Source organism: Rattus norvegicus, chromosome 14 (genome assembly GCF_036323735.1).
Source record: "Rattus norvegicus strain BN/NHsdMcwi chromosome 14, GRCr8, whole genome shotgun sequence".
Taxonomy (NCBI): Eukaryota; Metazoa; Chordata; class Mammalia; order Rodentia; family Muridae; genus Rattus; species Rattus norvegicus.
Window position 1 is genome coordinate 70,608,765 of NC_086032.1, and position 27,331 is coordinate 70,636,095.

General features: G+C 42.5%; 1 protein-coding gene and 1 long non-coding RNA gene across 14 annotated transcripts in view; one reads left to right on the forward strand and one right to left on the reverse strand.

The window, feature by feature from the left end:
- The window catches only part of Ldb2 (LIM domain binding 2), a 321,331-nt gene that overhangs the window by 119,522 nt on the left and 174,478 nt on the right, over nt 1–27,331 (forward strand). For all 13 annotated transcript variants that reach the window (XM_017599112.3, XM_063272933.1, XM_017599113.3 and 10 more), the window contains exon 2: nt 2,614–2,716. In XM_017599112.3, the coding sequence (XP_017454601.1) occupies nt 2,614–2,716 (103 nt within the window). The remainder of the gene's footprint in view (nt 1–2,613; nt 2,717–27,331) is intronic.
- On the reverse strand, nt 11,372–14,938 carry LOC134481760 (uncharacterized). The gene is made up of 2 exons (XR_010057533.1): nt 14,672–14,938; nt 11,372–13,151 (listed from the first exon to the last, which is right to left on the reverse strand). It is a non-coding gene; the product is annotated as an uncharacterized LOC134481760 (long non-coding RNA).

Sequence of the window (27,331 nt, forward strand, 5' to 3'; positions counted from 1 at the left end):
TCTCAGAGACCAAAGTCAAATCACAGGAAAATGCATGGGGAGACCTAATCCAGTCTATGGACCTCCAACCAATGAGTCAGGCAAAACTGTGGCTTTCTAGTTTCCACTCAGGTTGTTCACTAAATGCCTGAGCCCGATGTATGGGCTGCAAATGGGTGAAACATGAAAAGGAACTTGGTCATTCATAAATTGTTCCATAGAATTCATTTTCTGGTGCAGTTCTTATGAACATGGAGTGGCTCCTGCCCTAGAAGTGATGCAGAGATGGTGGACAGAGGCAAAGAAATGGCATTTTCTTGATCTTCATGAAATTCTATGTCTTTGAGAACTCTAAAGCCCCTAACCCAGTTGATTCTCACAGCTACCCCGCCAGGTGGATATTATTTTGATGACATTTGTGGTTGTGATGATTGACATTTTTTTAAGGTCAGTTAAACCACCCAAGTTCTAATAGCTAGGAAGGGCAAATTCCACCAGTGCTACAGTACCTAGTTGATTTCTGCCAACAAACCTACACTACGAAGCAGAGAGCAAGAGGAAGAATGGGGCCTAAGGCAGGATATCCCTGCTCTTCCTTCTTCTCTCTTCCTAATGTGGAATTCTCCCTTCTCTAACCAAGACTGGTTAGGGAGGTGTGGCTGTGGGCGCACAGAGGCAGAGAGACATCTTAGACACCCTCAGGTATTGCGTCTGAGCATACCTGAAGTTAGGTTTTCTGCTGAGAGCTTAGTTATTGTGGATGCAAAGCACAGACAATGATATGAGTGGCTACTTACATTCGTGTAACCTCTTCTGTAGGGAATACCATGGGTCTGACAGTATTCTGCAGGCTAAGGGGATGCAGAAGGGAAACTAAGCCCCTGATCTCAGGAAGCTAAGCCCTGTGCCAAAGAGGAAAGCAAAGTAAAAACAAGTATAAGAGATTCGTGGGTTAGATAGAAGGACACAGGAAAAGGAGCCAGAATAGCATTTGGTCTATGTTGAATACCACTAGGGGACACACACACACACACACACACACACACACAGAGCCACTTAAAGTCAGATAAACCATTGAGTTCAGCATTCCCAATAAGGTTTATTTTCCAAACTGATTTCTCTAGTTTTAAACTCCCAAACTTTTTTAAATGTTCTAGAAAGTTCCATAACATAGAGTTGTGCATTGGAAATGTCTCAGAATGGTCAAGGCTGTCTTTCCATTGCTTATTTGGTGTTCTGCTAGTGGGTTTTGAGGGCAGAATCCATCTTTTAATTCAGATGTGTGCCCATATGGTACCAAGGATAATAATGATTAATAAAATATTTTTAGAAAGGAGAACAGGGTGGTAGTTTGAACGAGGATCCGCTCACTGTCCTGGGGTTGTTTTGTATTGACTGTTGTGTTTTCTTCAGAAAAGCATTGGCCTTAATGTGGCTATTGGGTGAAATCCAGAGGAAAGAGACAGAAACATTCATTTGTCTGAGCTCCTTCCTTTCTGCGGGAGAGGGCAACATCAATCTTCCCAGGCTTCTTAATTGTTCTTGTAAGGAATGGAGGCTCATTCCTGAGGCATTCCAGTGACAAGAACTTAAATGTTTTCTTAATCAGAACAGCTTAATGGTCAGTTGGGAGGCTGCAGTGTCTCCTCCAGGTCCCAGTCTTGGGGACTATAGAGAAGATCCCTCCCCATCTGACAGGTAGCCATCTTACTCCAGCCTGGGACCAGAGCAGACAGTCTTTGGAGAAAGATTGTACTTAAGAATTGGGGGTAAATTGAACGCTAGTTGTTTTTTAAACTGGACACTGTGTTAGCTTCTGCTGTGACTCCCCTCATCCCTTGGGGATCAGCAGTTATTTGAGTGGCCTTTGGCTGCATCTTTCCTAAAGTGTTTTCTAGACAACAAGGAAAACAGTTAACAGAAGAGCAACAGACTTAGTGGAGGGCCTGCATTTTCCTAAACTTTTCTATTTTCCACAATCGTTTTAATAACAAACAAGTTATTGCCTTAAAAGTATTCTTCAAAAAAAATCTACAGACATAAGATGGTTGCTTCTGCATAATTGTGTGTGTGTGTGTGTTGCAATGTCTATTACAGTAATATTATATAAAAAGAAACACTGTACAATCCTTATTTCATCAAATCAATTTTAAAAAGTCCATCCTTAACACGGTTGTAATTTTGTGTTTTCCACTGTTAAATATGGAGTCTCAAGACAGCAGACAGCAAAAGAAAGCAACTAAAGCCACAATCTTGAATATATTCATATTAAACAAACGCCCTTTCATGAAGACACAATCATTGCATTGCAGAGCATGTTTTAAACATTTCTCCAAATATCTCCTCGAGTTAATATTTAGTTGTTTGAATTGGTGTTAGTTTGTCTAGTGAACTGGAATTTGCTCCACAGTTGAAGCAATTAATTTGAAAAGTGTCTACACACTACCCATCCCCTCCAAGAACACTCATAAACATATCGTATGCTAAGTAAGGAGCCACAGTTTCTGTTTGTTTGTTTTCTTTGTTTCTCCCCTCCCCCAAACACACACACACACACTCCTTCTCCTTTGTATTTATTGAAATATGCACTGCTTTTGCCTTTGCCTATGAAATAAATGACCTGTCTCTTTGCAGGACAGTGACAACCTCTGGTGGGATGCATTTGCCACTGAATTTTTCGAAGATGATGCCACATTAACACTTTCATTTTGTTTGGAAGATGGACCAAAGCGATACAGTAAGAAAGAAGTTTATTTTCCTAATATTCCCTCTTATTTTTCTGGCTGCAAGGAGAGGACAGGAGTGTGATAGGCTGACTTGCCTCCCGACAGTGTGCTTGCTTCCCATCAAGGCACTGTTAGGAGCAGCAGTCCAAGGCACCACTGTGAGACTCCCTTTGGAGGCTTAGGCTGTTGGGGTATTTGCTGATTTAGAGAGTGGAACAAATATGCACCAAGTTGTCCAATGAAAAGCAGGCAGCAAAACGATAAGGGTTTGGCATGTGTCTTGTCAGCTACTCCCTTTTATGCCTAAGGGTTCATGCTTCTGCTCGGGGAAGTTTCCTTTAAAAAAAATAAACAAAATCCCTCACCATCACAGTATCAGCCCCATCCTCTTATTCCTGCTTATCCGGGATCTCAGGTAGTTATTTGACAAGTGCTATCTTTTCTCAAGCACAGGGGAAGTCCCAGCTGCTTTGAACACACAGTTTCGGATTAGTGTTGACAGAATTATAGTTCCTTGTCTTTCTGGCGAGTGATAACTCTGTAAGGATCCCAAAATTACAGCCGGTGGCACCTTGGGTAACAGCTGATCTGTCCTGATTAGGTTCAGCCAACTTGTCAGGCATCAGATTTGCTGGTTGTACTATCAGACCAAGAACTGTAGATACGTCAACACAAACGCAATTAATGGTCACTTACATCCGAGAGAGACACACTTTCCGATCAGCAGGACTCGTGTGAGCAAACCCGTCAGAGAGGAAAACGTTCCCAGAGCACAAACCCTGAGATGATGATGGAACTTACATAGCATGAAACAGTCTTTCCAGAGCTCTTGACAGTTGATAAGGGAGAGGCTCATGGTAAACAGCTCAAACCACTGGCAGCAGCCGGGTATGTTCCACAAGGGAATAATGTGTCTTTGGTATTAATATAAGGGTGTTTTAAAGAATCTGGTGTTATCTCGTTCTATATCGTGACAAACCAATTTTTTTTTTGTGCTAACATACACATGTGGTGACTTGGTGGGGTAACAAAGGAGAGAGTCAACCATCATGGGTTTGTTATCCTGCGGTAACTTGTTTTAGGAAATCTACTTAGATTTTGGTATTGTGGGCTCTTTAGACAATGATCTATGTCTCATGCCACGTTGGTATTTCAACCTCACAGACGTTCTCCTTTCCCCTGGTGAGTGCCCCAAGCCAGTGCAGGCTCTAGAGCAGTATTGTAGAAGGCGCAAGGAACTAAAGAAATTCATTAGTCCAGCAATCTTCCTTCCTCAGCAACTGAGCCAATAGTGACTAAATTCTACCCAAGCAGCCACCACTCTCCACACTGTCTTGTTTTTTTCACTCAGTCATTTATTTATTTTCTGAGGCAGAGATAACTTCAAGTTATAATTATTTTATGTTCCTGGGATTTGCCAGTAGGGAACTCTGGAAGGGTCTGCTTGGACAACTAGAATCAACTAGAATTACAGCCTTAAAGCCTGCGCCGATGAAACAGAGTCCTACTGTTCCCTCTGTTGATCTGATATCCAGACACCACCCAGGGTGAGGCAGGATCTGTGCTAGGCAAGTCATATTCATGCACAGGAGGAAATTCTTGACTGTGAACCATCATTGCCCAGGTTTCTTTGTTTCTCTGAGCCAAAATATTTCCCGAATGGAGAAGAGAAACAAAGATGATTGACAGGCTGGAGCCGAGTCTCATCAGCAGTCTCGCTGACAGCCTGGTGATGTGCGCACCCGGCTGATGTGCGGTCGAGTGACAGCTGATTGACAGCCCAGGATGGGGATACAGAGAAGATGAAACTTGCCTAGAACATCTGACATGCTGTTTATGTGGTACTCTCAAGCCTTCCCACCGTAACCCATTCTGGATGCAGGCGCCGTGCGCCAGGCTGGGAAGATGTCTGGCTGTCCTTGTGCTCAAAGCCGAGGATTTTTTTTTTCCTTGATAACTGCCAGGGAACAGAATTCTTTGCATTTCTGGTAGAAAAATAAGACTTACCCATTAGATTTTATTATTATTATTATTTGTAGAAAAAAATTTCTGAATTATCCACTCTAAACCATAAGAAATATTCCGAGGTGATTTACAGCCTTCACTAGAACAGCCTCAAATCCCCATCCTCATCTGTGTCTTTAGAGGATCCTTGCAGTTATAAATTGTCCTAGCTGGGAGTTGCCCCCATCCTGCAATATGTACTTGCTACTTGTCTGTTGCTTACCCCTTACTCTAATGCTAACTCCAGGTGGACAGAGTTTTTGGCGAGTGCTAAATTCACAGGCTGGTGAAAGAGTGCACATATCATAATTGGTGTTCGGTAATGCTTTGAGTGAGTGAACAAGAAAATAGACTTTTGGGGAACTGTTAAGCTCTTCAAGTGGAATGGGTGGCAGAACAAGCCTCAGCCGAGCTCTTTAGACCACCAGGTGTACTTCATCCCCAGGCAGTGCTCTGCTTCCATTTTTAAACTCTCCAACATGTACTGGGGTCTACTCCAGCAGAAACTACCTAGCAGTATCATAATTTTTTGGATGACTCACTGGTCCTCCTCTGTCTTGACCCCGCTGCTTTGCCTGCCCAGTCCCCTAACCTTACTCTATCCCATTGGGTGGGGCTACAGGTGGGATGTAGTGGTTCATGTGGAAATTGTAGGCCATCTTCTCAGGAAAGTGCTAGTACTTAACGTGGGGAGTTGTAGAATGGACAAGTGTAGAATTTGGGATTTGTTTCTGAGGTCTCTTGCCTCTGCTGCACTCTCTCCAGGGAATGTAGAGATTTGCAGTTTCAGGGCCATGGATCTCCCTTAGATTAAGCAAATTCTCCAGAGGGAAGCAGACTGGTGGGCCTTTTTTTTTTTTTCTTTGTCTTGTAATGTCATCTCACATAGCCTAAGGCTGGCTTTGTACTGCCTGGGAAATTGTGGGTGACTGCATCCATCTCCTGTGTGCTGGGGTAACAGGTCTGCCTCAGACACATTACCAGCTAACCTCCATCCTTGCCCCAAGAATCCTTTTGATTTTGTAAAGGGAGATACATGGAAGTCTAGCTTGGCTGGGGTGGGGATGCGGAGTCACTAGACCTCCTGTCTGCTAAATATAAAGTCAATTGGCCAGCATTCTCTCTCTTTCCCTCTCCCCCCTTACACACACACACACACACACACACACACACACACACACACACACACAGAGAGAGAGAGAGAGAGAGAGAGAGAGAGAGAGAGAGAGAGGCAGACAGACAGAGAGACTCACACAGAGATACACACACCCTATCCCTACAGTACCTTATAATTAAAGGAAAAGAAATTATTTCATCAATATGCCTTTTTTGCTAACAGATGTAAGGGTCACAAATAATTACAATGGTTTTATTCAAGATAGAGGGTTCAGGATTCGGTGGCAAATAGCTTTAAAGCCCCCTTTGTGTCTACATTGTGACTAAACTAGGGTAGAGTTTTAGTCCAGAGAGAACATTATAAAGTTAGGTTGATTCCAGTGCTTCAAGGATCTTGCTTTTCTTTGCTCTTCTTACACATGTAGCAGAACTGTGCTTGTCTGCTCTGTCATCTCATGAGTGTCACAATCATCCGAGTGGCATGCTGCTTGGAGGCTTCTTAGTAGACCTAGCCAGGGCCAGCCACAATTTTTTTTTAGGAAATACATATACGGCTCACAATTCATTCAGGAAAAATTTTCTTGGAAATGTTGTTGGAGAAAGATCCAGGGGACCATATAGGGTACAAGATAGAGCCTCTGTTCCCCATGACAAGAGTGGCCATAATACTACCATCCTTGGCTTGTGCCAAATAAGGCGACATAATCAAAGAGCCTAGAACCATTTGTAGCACACTCACCTGGGTCTTTTATTGACAAAAATGAACAGCCTTGGCCTCACTATGCCTTCTGGCCATTCAAGAAGCCAGCCTTCCGAGAGGGACTTGCAGTGTGTAGAGCTTGGTGCTGAAGGGTCCTGAGAAGGTGGGAGCCTACAAGTCCTCTCTGCTGTACAGTTCCAGTCAAAATACAGCTACAGTGAGATTCTGATTCTCTTCGCAGTCAACTGCCCAGTAAATCCACTCACACTTCCAGTCTTTACAGGATGATCCAGAAAAGGAAAGCAGAAAGAAGGCAGGTTAAGCATAAGCACAGCTCTGTACATTGGAGGTAGAGATTCCAGAGCATTTCATTAACTTGGTTGAAGTTTGAGAGGGGCGATACAAATAAGAAAAGTCATCTTGTTGGTCTTCCTCATAGGAAAGGGGGCCTTGAGGTTGATCCCTGAACTCAACGCAGCTGCATGGTTTAGAATAAGCCATTTTGAAAGCATCAGTAGCTCCCCCTCCCCAAAATAAATCTTAGTGAGATGCTACATCAAAAAGTACTTCAAGCTTCGTGAAAATGTTTCATGAGCCTTAGCCATTGCTATTTGATTGAAAACCAATGAGCCTATTGCTCCCCCTAATCAAAATCTAGGACAATTTGAGCTACTGCCTGATTGTTCCTTGAACTATTCTGTATACTTTGAATTCTAGGCTTAGGTTTCTGGTAATTATTGATTATATTGAAGTTGTTCCACCTTGATGCCACATCTGGTCTAAAATGAAGATTTGTGGAAGGACCATCCACCTCAAGGTCAAGACAAGAAGGCATTACTTTGTAGCAGTTAGAAGGACATTTCAGGGCTGGGGATTTAGCTCAGTGGTAGAGCGCTTGCCTAGGAAGCGCAAGGCCCTGGGTTCGGTCCCCAGCTCCGAAAAAAAAGAACCAAAAAAAAAAAAAAAGAAAAGAAAAAAAGAAGAAGGACATTTCAATTTCCCCAAAGAAAACATAAATAAAACAATTTAGGAATGCTTGTATCCTCCATAGTCACCACACCTCATTAGGTAGCCTGAGAATTTGTAAATTGGTCCCTCTGTGGAGCAATCGCCACTCACCCACTTCCCTCTCACATTTTCTTTCCCAACTCTGTTTTTTTTTTTTCTGAAAGTTCTCATGACTTTCCAATATTGACTAAGTTACTTAGACTTAACTTGTGTTTTAATGTGTAATGAATTCAGACATGTTCCCCTAAGGTATCAGTGTAGCCTTGATCTCTCTCCTCAACACTGTTGCTTCATTTACCCACCCGTGTGTTTATTGTGGTTGTAGTACAAGAACTCTGAAATAATTTCCTTCATATCTCTCTCCCCCCTCCCTGCCCCTCCCTCTCCTCCACCTTCTCTCTCATAGAATATTGTATGATTAAAAGGACATTTCTGGGATAATCACTCCTTATAATGTGCATAAGGCATTTGGACGCCACACATAATAATTACTGTGGCAGGATGTTGCCGTGTTTTAAAGTTTTGCGAAGGGTCAGCTACTGCAGCACAGTGGGAGGGAGCAAATGAAGGCCAGAATCTACGATTACCTTTTCCAGGGACAGTGTTTCCTCAGAGTCCTCCTAAAACCTAAAAAGGTACAGCTTCATGTTGCCAGGGACTGCAAGTCAGCCGCTGAGTCACCTCATGAGGCATATGACAACTGGCCTTGAGAATTTGGTTCTCCAGAAAGTCATTTTATTTCCCGAGTATTCGTCTTTCTTTCTCAAAGCGTCAGTGTCATGGTCTCAATTCACATAGAATCATCTTGTGTCTGCTTGAATGTATTTACCTTCAGACATTAATCATGTCTGTATCACATAGAATTATGAGATGCATATGTGGGATACGTCAGTGTTGGCCTTGATGCCAACAGGGATTATGGCTTCATGCGTTAATGAATGGCTAAATAAATGAGTGCATTAATCTTATGGCATGATGAACATTTGGAATTAAAATAAAGGTGGGTTTTCACTATCCATTTCAATGCAGGGCACAGAGCAGAAGGATGTCTGGTTTTAGTTAGCCTGAGAATCTCATCTGTCTTCCTAGGTAGTTGATAGCCAATTAAGAGAAAAACCTGGTAATAATGGAAGACTGATATAAACAAACAACCCACAAATTACTACAATTATGACATCTGTCCATCACCAGTTGTGATGCCAAGGTTCCACTTTGAGAGACTAAAGTTCTGGTTGAAATAAAACAAACAATTAAACAAAAAGAGTAACTTGTTTGGGCAACCTATGGTTCTGGATTTCCTTTACTGGGAAGCCAAAGAAGGGAAATTGCCTTTGATTGCATTTAAAACCTTGTCTTTGAAGAAAGAAACAGTTTCCTCAGAGCTGCCTGTCATAGTTAATGACAGGAATGTATCCTTGTGTGCATCTGTGGTATCTCTATTGCAGAGTGACACAGATGTCATTGTCTCAGTGGCTCTGGACAGTATGAGTTGCACTAAGTGGTTTTTGGGTCTCTGGTCTCTAATGTGATTTTACTGAGTTATCCTTTTCAACTGCAGAGTTCATTAAGCATTGGTAGATTTAAAGCAAATTAAATTAGGATCAAAGATTTCCATTTGTTACTTTACTCGTTCATTGTTTTGTTCATTCATTCTTCATTCATTCACTTACTCATTTTTTCATGACCCAAAGCTTGTGCTGTTTGTCTGAGAATGGTGGACATCTCTTTAAAGGAAAAAAAAAGCTTATTGTAAAAATTTCTGTTTATTTTTTTCATCATTTTATTTAAAATTCTTAAATTAGTGTAATCAATATAGAGCCTTAGCCAATGTATTTTTTGGCATGAAAGTCTCAGACTATTCACCAGGAAATGACAACAGAGAAATCCCACACTAATAGATGAACTGGACAGCCTACTGAAGGAGCAAAAGGGGAATGAGCCTCTTTGCATTTGTGCTTTCGGATGGCTGGCATTGTGAGTTACAGAGTGCCCATAACGATAGATGAAGTACACACTACATCCTCTCATGTCTAGTAAATACCACACTAATGACCATAGAAGATAATGGGCAGAAGAGTGCTTTGAATGAATTTAAAGTGCTATACAAGACGGAGACATAATTATCTCCATATTTATAATTAGTCTTTTAGATTGGTGAGTTTTTATTTACCCTCTATACGCTATAAATCAAAATTTCTTGGAATCTGAGATAGTAGCTAGATCTTTTCTTCAAGGTGTGAAAAGTGTGAAATTAATACATTTCAACAAGCACCACACTGCAAAGGGGGAAGTAAAATCTAGAATTAGTCAAAGGTAGGAACAAATTGGGCATATGCATGTTTTAGTATAGCATGATGACTGTCGTTAGCTTTGCATTATTTTGTCTTAAAATTTTCTTTTGAGCAACCATTCCAGATATGTTCACAACTACAAGAATATAGGTCAACATGTAGGACAATTGCTATATTAATTTTCTTGACCTTCACTTTCAGTCTATTTTTATATTAATAAGTGCTGTGACTTAATTATATTTAAATACTTGATCTAACCCCCCCCCCATCTCTTGCTCTCACTTGCACTCCTTGTACCTCTCTGTTTTGGTGTTGTTGCGAATAGTATCCAGGGACAACCATGCATAAGGGAAGAAGTCTATCCCAGAGCTACTTCTCTAGCCAGCAAATATGAGGCTTTTATAAATGCTTATGGACTTCTGCACAAGTGCAACCCAATATGTGTGCTTTTCTAGCTGCAGGCACAGTGTGGCACCTGTGATTTCCCCCACGATTTAAAATAGTCACACTAACACAATCTTGAGTTCCTGCAACCCATCTTGTACTGGAATGTAAGGCAGATCACAGAATAACTTGCAAATTTGTCAAGAGCGTCAGGGCTTGAGACTCAGATTTAAATTCAAACCTAAAATGGCATCTTCAGCACTGGGACTTATAAATTCCTTAAATGCATGATTGGAGTGTTCTCCTAAGTAAAGTCTCATTACATCATCAAGCGGTTTAAAATACGTGATTCCGAGCAATGAGTGAGTAGCTGCTGGGATCTTCCTATTGAGTGGCTCTTATTGGACATAATTTCAGTGCAAAAACCTACTTATTTATTTAACCTTCCTCCAGGGTGGTCTATATGTCACTTTCTATGCCCTGGGTACATAAAAATGAATGAACAAAATCTTGTGCTGTATAGATGTTAAAGAACCAATGAAGCTATTACTTCACAAAATACCTCTTAGCAGGTCCTAGCCATAACTTTTCCTTACTTTGTGTTATCTTGTTTAGCTTTATTTTGTGACAGGGTCTTCCCTTGCAGCCCAGGCTGCTCACCAACTCACCAGTCATCTGGCCTCAGTTTCCTGAGTGTTGGGATTACAGGTATATTCCCCCATCCACCTATCACACCTCTCCGTAGAGCACCTGTTGCCTCACACCGTGAACTGTTTCCTTAATGTTCAGCACCACAGTGAGCCTGTCAATTTCCAACACTCTTTACCACACACTCATGTAGAGTAATCTTCGTGTTTATGTCAAGTTTTCAAGTGGTGAATACACCTTGCATATGCAGGCAGAGTAAAAAATAAAGTTCGTTGAAGTCAGGTTAAATTAGCATTCTTCTATGAGTACAGTAAGCTATATTCAGATGCGTTGCACTAAGACGGTGGAAATCCCTTATCAAAATAAAATTGCTCATCAGAATACATTTTATGGGATACTATTTTCAGAAGACCTGCTAGAGTATTGTGTACTTCAGACAACCATGATGAGTTTATTTTTATAATGGTCTATATTCTCTCAACTCCCTCTTTAACCCAGTTTTACATGGGAACTTCTCTGTAGGAAATATATGTTTTATTTTTCTCTTCAAGTCAGGATGACATGAATTTGACAATGGTCAACATTTATACAAGGATTTGAAAGATCTAAAGAAATAGAAGAGGCCCCATAGCATGGTGCTGAAACCACACCATTTTATGACACAGAACACAGTTATACCCAGAATCTCTTCTCCACGTTATCTGGAGCCCCCCAAACATTACAGTTATCTTCCCCTTTCTAAGCCATATGTCTTATTTATGCCTACCTTCGAATAATCATGTTTTTAATTTATTCCTGATTTCATTTTGAAAACTATGTCATTTGGTATAGGAGAATAGGTTTGCATTGATGACGAACACACACACACACACACACACACACACACACACATATAATATATATATATACATATATATATATATATATATATATATATATATATATGTCTGCTCTCAGCATCTAACAGAATGATGAGCCCAATCTGTGAAACTATTCTTCACGTCTCACAGGTCCATGTCATATCTCCATGTCATTCTGTGTCCCTCATACAAATCAACCTCCTGAAATAGTTTGGCATGAAGGACAAGGAGCCATGTATGTGCTTTCAGAATTAATAGGTGCCTGGACATATTCCACAAATTCAAGTCAACTACCTGAGAGACAGAATTGTCCATCATAAGTTTCCTATAAAAATATTTCTTTGCCGAACACGAGAGGAAGTTCTAGCATTTGGTACAGCTGACAGCACCCACTCTTTTTTCCAATTAAGGCATTTAGGACAGTTCTAATATCAAGCTTCGATACCAATTAAATAATCAACTTTCCAAGGTTTTCTGCATTAAGATAAGTGAGCATCCCATGCTTGTCTACCGCCTTTCAGTAGGACTATAAGAGAAATGATTTGAGTGATTATGTAAATAAACTACTAATTATACCTTTAATTCTGTTCTATGCTTAGACACTGTACCAGGCTGTAGACACTGCAAAGAATGCAGTATTTAGAACTCTATTTTACGTTTTAAAAACCAGGCCCCAAATCAGTAATTATGAGAGCCATGATTCAGATTCCCAGCAGTGCGGCCATTATTTTTCACTTGATAATTATTCTGTTAAGCTAATTGTCAGACCAGCTCTGTGCCTTATTTAAGAAAATGGCCCGCCAGCTCAGTATGAGCATGCCCAGCTGTGGAACCGCTCATAGATTTATAAATCCAATCTGGTCTGTAGCACGGTCTCATTGGCTTCGCTTGCAGAAGCTCCACTAAGTTTTCTGCTTCCTGTTCGGTGTGTGCATCATCCTTCCCAAGGTCCCATGGCATCTCTTGACAGTTAGTGCTTCCATTGTGTTCCCCCATTCATGGCGCTGGGCTTTGCCAACCAGGGCACTGTTCAGGTGGCACACACCCTCTCCATTCAATGCCTTCAGGAGGAGCAGGGACGATGACCCATTCCCAGGGAAGTGAAGGATGAATGTGGTACTTCATTTATCAGCAGTTTTCTTTTTCTAAAAAGATACCCAAGTATGGGTTCTAATTTCAGTTCAAACTATGTAATTCTTGCTATGACGTTTTAATTTTCATAAAAAATAGAATCAGAAAATGGATTTTTTTCCAGTGTGAGGCAGAGTTGAGGTCTATACTAAGCATCGTTTTAGGTTTAGATTTAAGGGGAGAGAAAAGTGACGGAAGGAAAGACCGCATACTCTGGACATGAGTGCTGGCTTCTCAAGAGGGGTGAGGTCACTCAGTGGATTCTTATCTTGGCTCCTTTGGATGCAACAGCAACACTTTTGACCTGGTTAAGGAGTTAAAATGACAATTACATAATGATGACTGAAGTCTTGAAAATTCCTTTATAATCAGGAGTGTATGATTAGGGTGGAGGTGAGAAGTATATTCTGTCCCCCCCCCCCGCATGCTGCTGTGACTTAGTAAGTGGCCAGGGGTGGGGGGGACCCATAATTAATATTTGCTGTGCAGGAGCGAATCCCAGTATCTCACACCGTCCTTACTACCTGTCCCGACCAGAGTTCTGTTTACTACTTGGTGTGATGAAGAAAGGGAGATGGCAGGGAACGTAAGATCTACCTCTTCTTCCCTGTGCTCTTTACCACTGCACCACTGAACACCCATAAACCAGGAAACTCTTGACCTGATCCCTGATTAAACAAAAGACTCCTGCTCTGATCCTAACAGAAGCCCCTCTCCTCCCCCTGCTTCACTCACTCCCGTAAGAACCAGCACAGGTTGAGAATAATTTGTTTTCCCTGGCACACGGATGCCTCCTGCTTCCCTTTCTTTTCACAGTTCAGTGTGGACTGCTGAAATCCTTCTGACATCACTGCTCCAAGGCTGACATTTGCAAGCTTTCTTCCTCCACGCAGTATGGGACCCTCCATATGTCTCCCACAGTAACTCCCTATGTTTTCAGTGAATCTGAAGATGTATTTCCTTCCAAGTGCTTGTTGCTGGCACTTCCTCCAAGCCTCCCAAACTGCCAAGCTATGAACTTCAATTTAGAGGAGCTGTTACATTTGTCATTGTGAATTTGCTCAACTTTAGATAAATTTGAAGATTTATGCTTATTCCCCAGTGGGCCCTGAGACTATCTGCGAAGCTCGGAAAGTTCACACTTGACTCCCTTTTCACTGTTGTGAGTCAGGGAGTTTTCAGATGCAGCCGGTTGCCCTGCTAGAGCTCAGGGTCCCTGCCTTGTCTCATCCTGGAGAGATTTGGACTTAAGGTGTTATGGTGTTGCTGACCCCCGTAGAGTCAGGAGGAGGGTCCAGTTTGTGGCATGTGCTGTGGAAGCCCTTTACTGTTTTCAGAAGGAAAGCACACACTAAACCCTTACTTTGGAGGCAAATAGCCCAGGGTTGTAACTCCAACAAGCCTGACATGCGATCAAAGCAGCTTCGACAGCGATGATTCTCTATTATCCCTCTTCTCTCTGAGCCTTACTATTTTCAGCGAATACTATATTTACCTAGTACCATAATAATCATATTTGTAAGTAACACACATGCACTTCCTGGTACTTAAAGACAATCAACACATCATAACGATAACGATTATCTGTACAGAACGCATCTGACTCAGCTTTGGCTTGTTCCCGGCAACTTACCTAGTTAATTCTAGAAGTGGAATTCACACCCCCACATACACCTCTCGTTACTGTCGTTATGAAGCACAAGGCTCTCTGGTCGTTAGTGACTTGCAATGAAGTGTTCTCTGATCTTTTTCCTATTGGAAACAATCTAAAAGAAAAGTGGCTGATGTGTGCTACATATTATTGTGTTTTGTTCTTCGACTCACCTTTAAATCAGGTTATAGTCAAGTGCATTAGAATTGCTAACAGCTCCGGGTTCAGGGATGTGCAAAACAGGAGAGGCAACCTATCTGGTAGCCGTTTTCATTTTCAGCGGCAGCCTATCAGATTGCTACATACTCCTGACTCAAAATAACACATGATATTGCTTCGGAACTTCCTGGGTTAGGAGCTCAGGGCAGGCCAGCTGGATGATCGGGAGGTTCTGGATCCCTGCAAGCTGAAAATGGTGTTAGTTAAAGTTTAGAACTAGTTAAAGCTAACAGTTGGTGGCAGAATTCAGTTCCCTGTACTAAGGAGAAAGCCCTTGTCTAATAATTTTTTTAAAAAAATTATTTTTTGACATTTTCATACCCAGATACAATGTACTTTGATTATATCAATTTCCCGTTCCCCCTGTGAGGAACAGTTTGCTGAGTCCAGCCTTCTCTGGAACAAGTTCCATCATGCTGGCAGGGCCAAAATGAGTTCATGCTCCCAGGCCCCAGAACCAGCTCTTCTTCTGCATCTTCAGGTGTTTCCAGTTTGTCTGTTAACCAATCAGGAACGTCAAAAGGGACGATGCAGGTTATCTGAACTAAGGCACACACGTTGTAAATGCATTGCCTGCTATACATGATTGACTGTGTCCATTTTTGCCCACTCTTTTGTTTATCACTCCAATTTCCTGACTAGAGTCCAAAAGGGGAGCTAACTCCCACCAAAGTTGACAGATCCTGAAACCTGGTGACCCGTATAAGGCCCAGCCACCTACATTAACTTCCTTGCTTAACCCTTGTGTCAAAATATGATTGGTCAGTGCAACAACCCACCCCACTGCCCCTTGATTTGTGTTCCCATCCTATAAGAATGTTGTACAATCTCCCTATGGGGACAAGGTTCGGACCGTGAACTGACCACCTCTCTGGGCACAGATAATGAAGCTTTTAAGCTTCTGTCTCTAAAGTGAGTTTTCTCAGCTTCAACACCTGAATCCCATACTCCTACAACACCCTTGGGATTTCTCTAACAACACCTCTCATCCAATTTCATATCCCTATTTAAAAAAAAACTCGCTGGGCCTAATTAATGCTGTTCATAAGTGCCCAGGGATGTGGTCATCCAATGGTCATGGGCAAACTACAAGTTCTTACACCCTATCCAAAGAAAAATGACTCCCTGTAGCCACCAGCTGTCAATAACTCCTAGGTGAGGGTGGCGTTTCACAATGCCTTCCCCCTTCCATGGTGAAACTTTTAACTGGTTCATTCTGTGGATGTTACCACAACTTCATGTGCAGCACAGAATGTCTTCCCCAAGGTTATACCTGGGGGACTATTAAAGCTCTGGAAGCCTCTTTGCGCCCCCTACTTTGTGTCCCCTACAGGACATAGATGTTTGCTCTTTCCAGGCCAGCAGGGCAGTTGCCGTCTTTCAACTCTATGACTTGAAGTGTCACTGGCTAAACCCAGCCATTTCCCACCAGCAGGGTCAATCTTCCACAGGACCTAACTGAGGCAGAGTGTGGTCTGCCACCATCATAGACCCAAAGAGCTTTTGTTGTCAAGAAGGAATTGTGAGAGTGCATGTCATGTCAGGAGAATGTTAGGGACTCCTTTAGGCATGTGGCTAGCATATGTGTAACTGTATTATAACACATGAAATGCTACGGAGTCGCACGAGACATTGTGAATCCCAAGAAGACAAGCTGCTCGGAAGGTTAAAGAGATGGAAGAGGGATAGAGTCTGAATAAACAGTAGTAAGAGCAACGAGGAAGGACAAAGCAGGGCATTCCAAGGAAGACGGAGAAGATACTTAGGGAGAATGGTTAATGCTCTTGCTTGCCTGTTTGGAACTTACCTCTAAGGAATTGCTCTGGGTTTTAATTGTTTGAAGGTGTGTGTGTGTGTGTGTGTGTGTGTGTGTGTACGCGCGCGCGCATGCGAGCTATTTTGTCTGTATGTCTGCATGTGTAGGTTGTATCTTGTGCCTGCAGTACCTGCAAAGGCCAGAAGAAGGAAATAGATCCTCTGGAACTTGAGTTACAGAATGGTTTTGAACCACCATGTGGATGTTGGAAACTGATCTGGGTCTTCTACAATAGCGACAAGTACTTTTAGCCTCTGAGTCATCTCTCCAGCCCTGCTCTGAGGTCTTAAATAGACTGGCATGCTTTGTGCCTTTAACATGCATGCTGGAGGCCTCCAAGACCCAGAGAGCAATTTATTCATTCTCATGTGCTGAGCAACTGGGAGATGAGCCTGCTCTGGCCAGAAGTCTTTTAGGTAAAATTGTGAATCTATCCTTTGTGGTCACCCTCTCAGACATTGGAAAGGTCTATTTTCTTTTTTCTTCTCTATGCTTTGTCAGAGGATTTCAAATCTAAAGACCCAAGGACCTTGTAAACTGCCTTCTTCTGAAGGGCTTGCTACTGTGTAAGTAATAAAAGAGAGAAGTCTGGGGAAAATGGGTTCAGTGCTGTCTCCTACATGTTAGGTAGACAACAGTCTCCAGTTACATTGTATTAAAAATTGATCTAATTATTCACTCATGTGTTCTAGACCCTTCAGATTTTAAAATCTTGAAGGGTAATGAGGTAATACAAACAGAACAATTATTAGTTATTAAGAATTACCTCTCCAAAAAAAAAATCACTCCAAATCAGCTCATTTCAATAGTCACTGCCCATCCAGGCAGCTGTCTCCTTGCTGGGAAGACATGACATTGCCCACTTTGTGCACCTGAGCTGAGCCAGGAATTATCCACCTGGACATGCTCAAGCCATATCTGCCTCTGAAGGTGAATGGGATTTCGTGACAAGTGCTATCAGCAAAATACATTGGATAACACACGTGCAAAGCAGAAAGGGCTTTCTTTTAGTTTCTACAGGAGATAGCTGAGGATAGTGGGGAAAAGACCTAAAGATAAGCACACCAGGAAGATGCACAAGGTGGTGAACCATATCAAGGAGGGTAAATGTGCCTTGAGGATAAGATGAGGCAAAGGGGATGTCACTTGCGTTTAGGCTGAGAGGGTAGAAGGGCTTGGATCTGGGATGGGAGCATCTGTCTTGCTGTTTTCTTTGTCCTTTCTAGCTTTCAACCTTCATAGCCCACCTAGTTCCCTATACAAGAGCCCATCCTTGCCAATAGCTGGCATCATATGTCTTTCATGCCTTGCATTGGTTCCTGTTTGTATATTTACCTAGGTTTGGAAGATGTCTGTGATGTTTGCCATTTGATCACCAATAGATAGCATTTAGCTTGAACTGACGCATGTATTAAATGATTTAAAGCTAATTGGAAGTAGTAGAAGTAACAAGCTATACATTCTGTGTACGTTATCTTTATAACATTTTACACGCACACACACACACACACACACACACACACACACACACACACACACACACACGAGACCAAATAATAACTTGTTCAGTTCAGTTCTTTCCTTTTACTATGTGAATCCCAAGAATGAAATTCAGGTCTTCAGGTTTGAAGGCAGGCACCTGTATCCACCAAGCACATTCTCTGGTCAATCCTGAAAGGAAGGTCTTTCTAGAGTATAGTTTCCCCGCATGAGATGATCTTTGGACCACAGACAAGCTCCCTATCCCTAGAGACTGCAAATTCTGTAATTCTGTGTATAAACATATGGATTACCAGCTAAGAAGCACCCGGCTAACTTGATTGTAACTACTTGTAATTACCAAATTATGTTCCTGATTGCTTCAGCTAGGTAAAGCTTGGCTTATGTCCACATGTTGGCTGACAATTTTTCTGGGCCATTGAATTCTGGATGGCACTGTACGTTTTGCTCTCATTACTGAATATTATATTTATCATCAGAAGGGTAAGGTTTTTTTAAATCATAAATAAAATACATGGGTTACATTAAGGAGACATTCCAAGTAATCATTAGGACTGAAATTCTGTCAAACTGTCATTGAAAATATGTGTGTACAATGTAGTAAGGCATCAAGACAGACATAGTAATTGTGTCATTTCATATAGAAGAAAATGTATATTCATATTCATGAATAAAATGTCATCCAAGTGACAGTCCCCCAACAGGAGTGAGCGACCAGAGTGGATATGTTCAAGAAGTCCACAAGTTATATTAGACACGTATCATATTAGGAAGGGACAAAAAAATCAACCCTATGCAGAGGGTTCTCCAGTTAGTGCCTGGCATGCTGAGTTTAGCAGCAGGAAGAGCATAGGGTATGCAGGGACAATCAAAAGAGCAGCTCGCACCAGTGGAGGCCTGGTGGGATTGATCCATGGCAAAGAACAAAAGATTTGCAATGTAGCTAAGCAACTGTTACCAGAGAACGCACTGTGATAGACACCTAGAAAACCTCCAGGGCTCGCAAGTGGCACGTTTAGGGCAGTGTAAAGTCAGGAATATATCTAAACGCAATGAGATGAAAGCCGCGTTTAACAGCTGGCTGTCGACCAGAAGACGAACGATAGAAACTGTCAGGTAGAGAATCAAAACTGGCTGATCCCTTTAAAGTGGGAGACCATGGTGTGTTGCTATTAAAACAAAAGCAAGGCATATTTATTGAGGTCTCACGGTAACATCTCTGGGAACTCCTTCCCATCTCCGGTGCCAAGCTTCATTTCTTTTCCTTCCATTAATCATGTGACTTGGACTCTGTTACTAAGAATTCTTTCTTGTCTTTTTTTTTCTGCACAATTAAACCTCCCTTATTTAACCCAAGAAATAAATACATGCTTTTGTGATGCATTTTTGACTATAGATTTTAAAGTTGAAAGTTTAAATTCACATGTAAAACTCAATTATCTTTCTTAAAAATCAGGTTTGTTTTAAAGCTATTAAAGGTGCCCTTTTTCTTTCTTGGCTTTGCATTTGCTGTCCGTGGCTCCAAAAATTTTCTGCAACATGAAGATGCAACTCAGTTAAATCATCAAAAGAAGCTTCAGAAGCCAACATGGGGGTCAAGATTTTGTAAAAAGATAATCTGGATATGTATTAGATTGTTTATACAGAAGTCCAATTAGGAGAGTTAGAAGATGGTCTTCTACCTCTCCCTCTCCTCCCCTTTCTCTCTTCTTCCCCCCTTTCTCCTCCCCTCCCCTCCCCTCTCCCTCTCCCTGCCCCAATTGCTTTTTCTGCATTTTTTGTCACAAATATTAGGAAACAAGATGACCCACATGATAGCGATTTCCCCAAACTGTAGAAGAATTAGACCCAGAATTCAAAACTACTCCCCTTTATCAAAAGATTCAAATTCCTAGAAATATCAGCCAATCAGAAGTGGGGAGATTTGCATAAAGCCTAAGTAAACAATCTAAGCTGGGAATTTATTCAATATGGGATCACAAATGTTATTTTACCCACTCACATATTCATTTCTTCTACACTGAATGCCACTGACAGTTGTTCATTAATTTTCCAAATGTTCTCCATCTTCTTTCAGGCATTGCATAGGAAACAGGCTTTTCTCCCCCTTCCCTGAATACCTCTGGCAGCTTTAAAAGTCTGCATGGGTTTCGTGAAAATCAAAAGTGTCTTTACAACTGACGCAAAGCGGTATGGATTTTGTCTAGCAGGATCCAAATTAATTTTATCGATTTAAGAATGACCATCTAAATCGTAAAAGCTAAGTGGTAGCTTCTAATCTTGGACAATGTATCTGCATAGCGTAAGGGCTGAAGAGAAGTAATTTCCACGCGTCAAAGCACTTGCATGTTTTATCTTCAGAAACTCTTCTCCCGAGAAGCCAAGGGAAGCAGAGGCAGCCAGTGGGCAGCAAGGATCTTTCCTGCTCAGAGCAGGTTGTGCTCAGAGTTAGAAGGGGAGGAAGCAGGGAGTGGAAAGCAAAGGGCAGAGAGACTGGTCTTTGCCTACTAGGCACCTAGAGGGCTCTCAGGTCCTCTAATCCACCAGGGGTCTGGCCCCATAGGTGATTGCTCTTTTAAAGGAAATGATGAAGGCTGGAGTAATAGATCAGTTCAAAAATAACTGAATTGGATTCCTAGAACCCCCATTTAAAAAAGTCAGGCATGAGGCATACTTGTAATCCCAGTGCTGGAGAGTAAGAGACAGGATGGTTCTCGGTGGTCACTAGCTAGTCAACATAATCTATGGCTTCAGGCCAGCGAGAAACCCTGTCTCAAAAAATCAGGGATGGATTGTCCCTGGTGTGTGACACACATGGTTGTCTTGTGGTTTGCACACACATGCATATACACTTATGTATATGTACACCTGAAAACACTGGGAAATGCACACGTACACACACACACACACACACACACACACACACTCATATCAAAGAGAGAGAGAGAGAGAGAGAGAGAGAGAGAGAGAGAGAGAGAGAGAGTGTTCAGCCTGGGGATGGAAGATTTCTTTATTACCTTGACATTCAGCTTGCGATTGTCTTCCCCACAGATCCTTCAGCACCGTATGTCCAGTAACCCTGGAGGAGTGGACAAGAACAGTGTGACAAATGAAATCTAAAAGGGCCCATGGCGAACAGCCATTTGTCTTCAATGTCCTCTCATCACATAAGCACTGACTCCTTATCCCTCTGTACCCGAGTCTCAGTATTTCCGTTTACAACACAAACCCTTAAAATATAGGGACCAGACTTCCTCGCCGAACAGAAAAAGACACCCTAGATGTCCAGGATGGCCAGAGGGAAAGAGAGTATTAAAAGGGAACCCTGATGGCAGGGGAGCGTGTTGGTGACATATTCTTAAGGATGAGGCGAAGTGAAAGGCCAGGGAATAAAGATCTTTCGCTTACTAATGTTTGCTAAGAAGTGTGTATGTGTGCACATGTTGCATGTGTTTGGGAACGTGTACAGGTGTGTATGGGTTTGTCTGCACCTGTGTGTGCAAGCATGTGCAGATCAGAGGTTAACCTCTCCTTGTAACTCTCCATCTTATAAGTTGAGGGAAGTTCTTTAACTAAACCTAGAGGGAAAAGCTTCGGCTAGACTGACAGGCCAGTTTATTCCAAGGATCCCGTCTCTACCTCTCTGTGCCGGGATTACAGATGAGCCACCTTACTCCTACCTGGTACTCAAGGACGACCCCAACTCTGGCCATCCTGCTAGAAGGGAGTTCTTTACCCACGGAGCCATCTCCACTATGCCCACTGAAGGGAACTTTAATAAAGTTCCATTTCTTTCAGCCTAAGCAATTCTGTGCACTAGGCACCCTTCCAGGGATAAGAGACTGAGTTTGTTAAACTTTTAGTGGTTGACAATGTTGGGCTAATGTTCCTTTAACCTTATTCATTCATGTCCTCAGTGATGGTTTACTTATCTACAAGAATGACTAGGCAATTGTGTGTTGACTGAATCACCTTAGTGTAAGGATCTCCCAGAAACGTGGACTCTGTTAGGTGTCCATAGTGTTGTAACCCTCATTATTGAAGCAAAGCCTGCCAGGTGCCACAAATTATGGTCAGGCTATTCGCTAATGTTTCTCATTTAATCTGGGCCAGCAATTCTTCTCCGTTATCTGACAAGAAATCTAAGACAGAGTCAAATCCGAGCTGGGATTTTTGTTTTCCTTCTCCATCCATGTTCCATTTTCTTCTTCCTGGGCCAGGCTGCCTCTAAAAACTGGCACCATCTTCCTGTAGCTTCATCGCTCCCAAACACTGAGCATTTTATTCATTATATCTGTTACTACTAATAACGATATTTTAAAAAGATAAGCCAATATGTGGTGATAGTATGCGACGTAAACATGGTAATTAGTAACATTGAAATGGAGTTAATTATTGCCTTGATGGCTAGGGTGGTTTGTGTATAGTGCTAGAGACAGCATCCAGCATCTTATCAGAAGACAGTATTTCCACATGGCCGCCAAATTACTACAGTGTTGATTGGATAAATGGGTTGCCCGAATGAGTGAGCCTGCATTCTTTGGTACCACACAAAGAATCTCTATGCAGCGCTGCTGTTGCTTTAGGACATCCCTCAATGCTTCCTCTTGAGGCAGATGTATTAAACTCCAATGTGTTAAACCTTCATCATTTGACTCAGTGATTTATTTGCTAGACCCATAGCTTAATTCCCAAACCCTAGGCTGATTCCTGTGCCCATCAAGCTTTCAAGGGTTCAGACGTCAAAAGCACTTGTTGCTCTTGCAGAAGACCTGAGTTCGGTTCCCGACACCCACACCAGGCATCTCATAACCTTCTATAATTCCAGCTCCAGGGGATATGATACCCTCTTTTGGCCTCTGTGAGTATGCTTTACCTCTCTCTCAAACACAAACCATTTTTTAAAAAAATCTTTTTAAAATCCTAAAATAAAAAAACTTCCAGACCTACATGAAAAGCAGATGCCAAAAGTATATTATTCTAGCATGGCATACTATTCGAGCCTATGTACCATTCTAACCTTAAACAGTCATTTGCTAAAGAAAACAATTTTTTAATCTAATGGTTAGCCATCTGTTCACTCACCATATCTCTCTCATATGCTAAATTTTTTTAAGACAGGGTCTTTCTACATAGCACCTATTGTTTGGGATGTCCTATGTAGACCAGGCTAGCCTTGAACTCAAGATCCACCCACCTCTGCTTTCCTAGTTCTGGACTTAAAGACATGAGCCACAATGCACGGAATATGTTAACTTCTATATCCCTCCAGTTTACCTCTTCATTGTGAATGACAGGGTTGAGCTGTGAATTTAATCTGAACTCTGTTTAAACTCAGTTTTGAAAGGAGCTTGCATCAGATGTAGCTTGGTTCATAATTTCAATCTTTTTGTTCTAGTAGTTTCACAAAATTAGTTCCAATCAGGGCCGATTCCCCAGCACCTTTTAAGCAAGTGAACGCTGAGTTAGTGACCTCTATGGTAATCCCCTCCTCCACACTCTTTTCCTGTCCTTAGCAAGTAGAATTGGTTTGCACAATTCCACTTTCTAACTGTTCGGTACTCATTTTAAACTTACATTGGTTTTGCTTTGTTGACAAACCCCATCTCAGAAAAGAAAGCAGCCACAAATATTCCCTTACCCTGGTCCCTAAAAGCTGGTGTTACAAATGGCGAGAAATCATCTCAGGCCCTCAGCTCTCACTGTCAAAACAAAGCCTCCTGTCTTTGGCAATTCCTCACAGTTTCCCATTTGACTTCTTTGTTGAACTGTGTCTGTGGGTGGTCACAAGTTTGCCTGGGCACTTTTCAGCTAACTGTCTGATGAAGTCCCGTGCTATCAATGCACAAAAATTAAGGTTATTAATGAAGGGTTAAATTAGTTTAAAACAGTGAACGGAGTCTCTGTGATTTGCTGGCTGTAGGTTAATCATCACACAGTTTATACCATTCATAGCCTCCTTGTGCCTAGGAATAGAAGCTCTAGAGGCCAAGAGCATTGTGATCAAATCCACACTAGTGAAGAAACATTTGGAGCTCTGCAGGGGACACATTGTTACTGCGAGTGCAATGGCATTGTCCTTTACCATGTTAGGGTGTGCCAAACTGCAGAACTCATAATGTATTTGCATTTATACAAGAGAGCTCCCACCAAGCCCCAAACCCTGTGAAAAAGGCAAGGCTGGGGGTGAAACCACATGGCTGGTGTCTTGAAACAACAGTCGGCACAGAAACAGAATGCGTTTCGCTATAGGCAGCAGGTTCAAATCCATAATTAGAATGGAGTCTAAGTGATGGCGATTGATGGGTGAAATTCTTTACACAAAGCAGCATGGAAGACGTGGGCCTCCTTTTCATAGCAGGGACCCTGAATTCCTTTTGAGATGTTCTTAGAATTTCTCCTATAGCCTTGCAAGGCCAAATGGGTGGGGTTTGAGAGAGGATTTGGATAGGCCTCCATTTCTTGGCTTTGTAGTGTGCTGCTCTCCTGAAGGGAAGCTGTTAATGGAATTAGGCAGACACTGTTGGACAAACACTTCTCTTGGTTACATTCTGCAGGTAATGTAGACAAGCCTGCGAAAACTGGGAAGCTGAAACAGGTTGAGAGGAGGCCAGACCTTTCAGGAAGGCTCAAGGGTACCACAGGCGTTTATTTAGAAGTTTAACATCAAGCTTCTAGTTATTTTGGTTCTGGAGGAGGACCCTCTTTCTGCCTTGGAAGAGGCCACAGTCTCTCTGTGTGCTATCATGGCCTCTCCTGTATGCATGTGTGTGGACAGTGAGCACAATAGGAAGAGAAGTAGAAGAGAGTGGCTTTTATGATTCCACCCAAAAAATCCCACCTTCTCTAATGCTATGTGGGACGTCAGAGCTTTAACACACAGAGAAGGCCCAGCATCCAATCATCACAACGAGTAACACAAACTGAAATAGGACATAACTTGAAACGGAACCTTTGGTGATAATTGGGTGATTGACAGTTTTCATCCCAATCTATTCTCTGTCATTACCCTTCCTTCCACTCCATCACACCCTACCCCAGCCCATCCTCTCCACTCCACCCCATTCCTTTCCACCCTATTCTATGCCGTTCCACTCTACTGTAGTTATTCTGCTGTACTACAGTCCATTCTGACCATTCCTGTCCAGCCCACTCCATTCCTGTTCCAGCAAATGCCACCCAGCTCCACCTATGTGGATAGGTGACCACGTTGCAGTCACTCCCTCCTCGACCTGCTGCTGCTGCTGCTGTTCCTCCTCCTCCTCCTCCTCCTCCTCCTCCTCCTCCTCCTTCTCCTCCTCTTCCTCCTCCTCCTGTCACACCTCTTTGGTTAATTAAGATCAGATACTCAATTTTTATCCCCCTGTCCCATCTCAAATTCCACATCCCTCTTAGAAAACACTAAGAAAAATTACTCAGGCCTAAGTCTAAATAAAGCCAGGGCTGCTTTTGACTCTCTTTATGGCCCTTGGAAAACCACTTGAACTCTATGGGACAAGGAGCGTAGACAGTCAGCAGGTTCACAGCAAACCTGAGACTTCAGAGAGCAGCGTGACTGCATGTGTGAAGTGGACCGCCTCACAGTGAGATCTCGGGAGCTTCGTACACAGGATCAGGCATGACAGCAATGGATGGTGCCTGACAAACTTGTCTGGGTTTCTCTGGCCAAGGTAGACAGTGGCTATAAGAAATGAGAGCCAACAGACTCTGAAGTGGGTCTGTGATTTAAACCTTGATTCTACACTCACCACGCAATTAACTTATCCTCTGTCATCTGCATTTCTTGGCTGTCATAGACAGTAGGTATAAGTAAGCCACCTAGGGATTTGGAGAAGAGGGAGAAAATGTATGCAAATTTTTATTTAGTTTTTATTATGGTGATGATAAAACTGTAAAGTGGTAAATTATTTATCGTGCTTAGCTCACTAGACTTGGCTTGAAGGTTTCAAGGATTGACAGCGATCTCTGCCCCAGTAGATGTCAAAGATTAAGGAGTATCTGCCGGTAGTAATGATGCCTACCATGGAGCAGAGGTTCTTGGGGCTGCGGCTGCATAAAGGGCCTCTCAGATGTCAGCTGGCTTTGCAGTCATGAGAGGCATTCAGTCTGGGTGTCTCAGAGTCCCCACACTGTGCCAGTCATGGGGAGAAAAGCCAGGACCTAAAGGCCAGAGAGGATATGTTTCTTTCTGAAGTAGCAGAATGGAAGTCAGGTTCATTGCAAACATCAAAAAGACAAAAGCATAGGAGACAGAGCAGACCCCGGTTCCTTGACGGTACAGAGGCCAGACTGTGTTCAGCAGAGGCCTGCACAAGAGCAGTGTACGGTGGTCTCCTCCGTGTCCTAGTATGAAAAGGTTTCACCAGGGCCGCCCACTCCTACAGAGTTAAGGCAATCCCTACACAAGCCCAGGACCAGTGTGTGCACTCCTTAGAGAGGCCACCTACTTCCCAAAGAGAAGAGAGAGGATTGGAAACAATAACAGTTTTATTTAAAACCCAGCATCTTGCTCATGGGCTGGGTGATGGTCGTCTTTCTTCTGCCTCTTCCTTATTATCAGCTTCTCTGTCAGAGCTTTGGTTTGTGCAGGGAGATGCACAGTACGGGGAGGCCAATGAGCTGATTTTTATAGAGTCTGTGCATAGCTTAAACAAAGATGGAGGATTTGGAGGATAAAGGCAGCCTGAAATATAGCAGATTATGCAGCTTTATTTTCCAAAGATTTGTTAATTCCTCTCCTCCCCCTCCTGCTTTCTAGCTGAATTGCTCTCTCTGCCTCCCTTCCTCCCCTTTCGTCCCTCCCCCCTCTTCTTCTGTCACTACTGCACCTCCCCCCCCTCTCTCTCTCTGTGTGTGTGTGTGTGTGTGTGTGTGTATTTCATTCCTGCAGCCATTCAAAGAGAAAATGTTAAGTTTTAAATGTGATTTTTCCCCGATTGAATTTCCTATCAATTACCCAGACATCCCTCCACAAGTAAATATTTGTCATCCTTAAACAGTGCCTACGAAGAGTCTGTTAACAGGACAAGCCTAATGCACATCATGAGCAGAGACAACTGAGGGGTCTAGGTTTTTGTTTTTAACCTGAAAGATGATGTGTGCTTTGAAATCAGAAATGGTCTGAGGCACTTCATTTCCCAGTGAAACTGCATTCTGCCTGCTTTGTCTAATTGTGGACTTTGTCCCCATGTTCTCAGGCTCTGGCTGATAATCACATAGGCTGTATTTCATACAGTCATAGATCCCAGATCTATATAGCCAAGTCCTTCCAATAAAAATCAGATCTTGTTTGATTTTG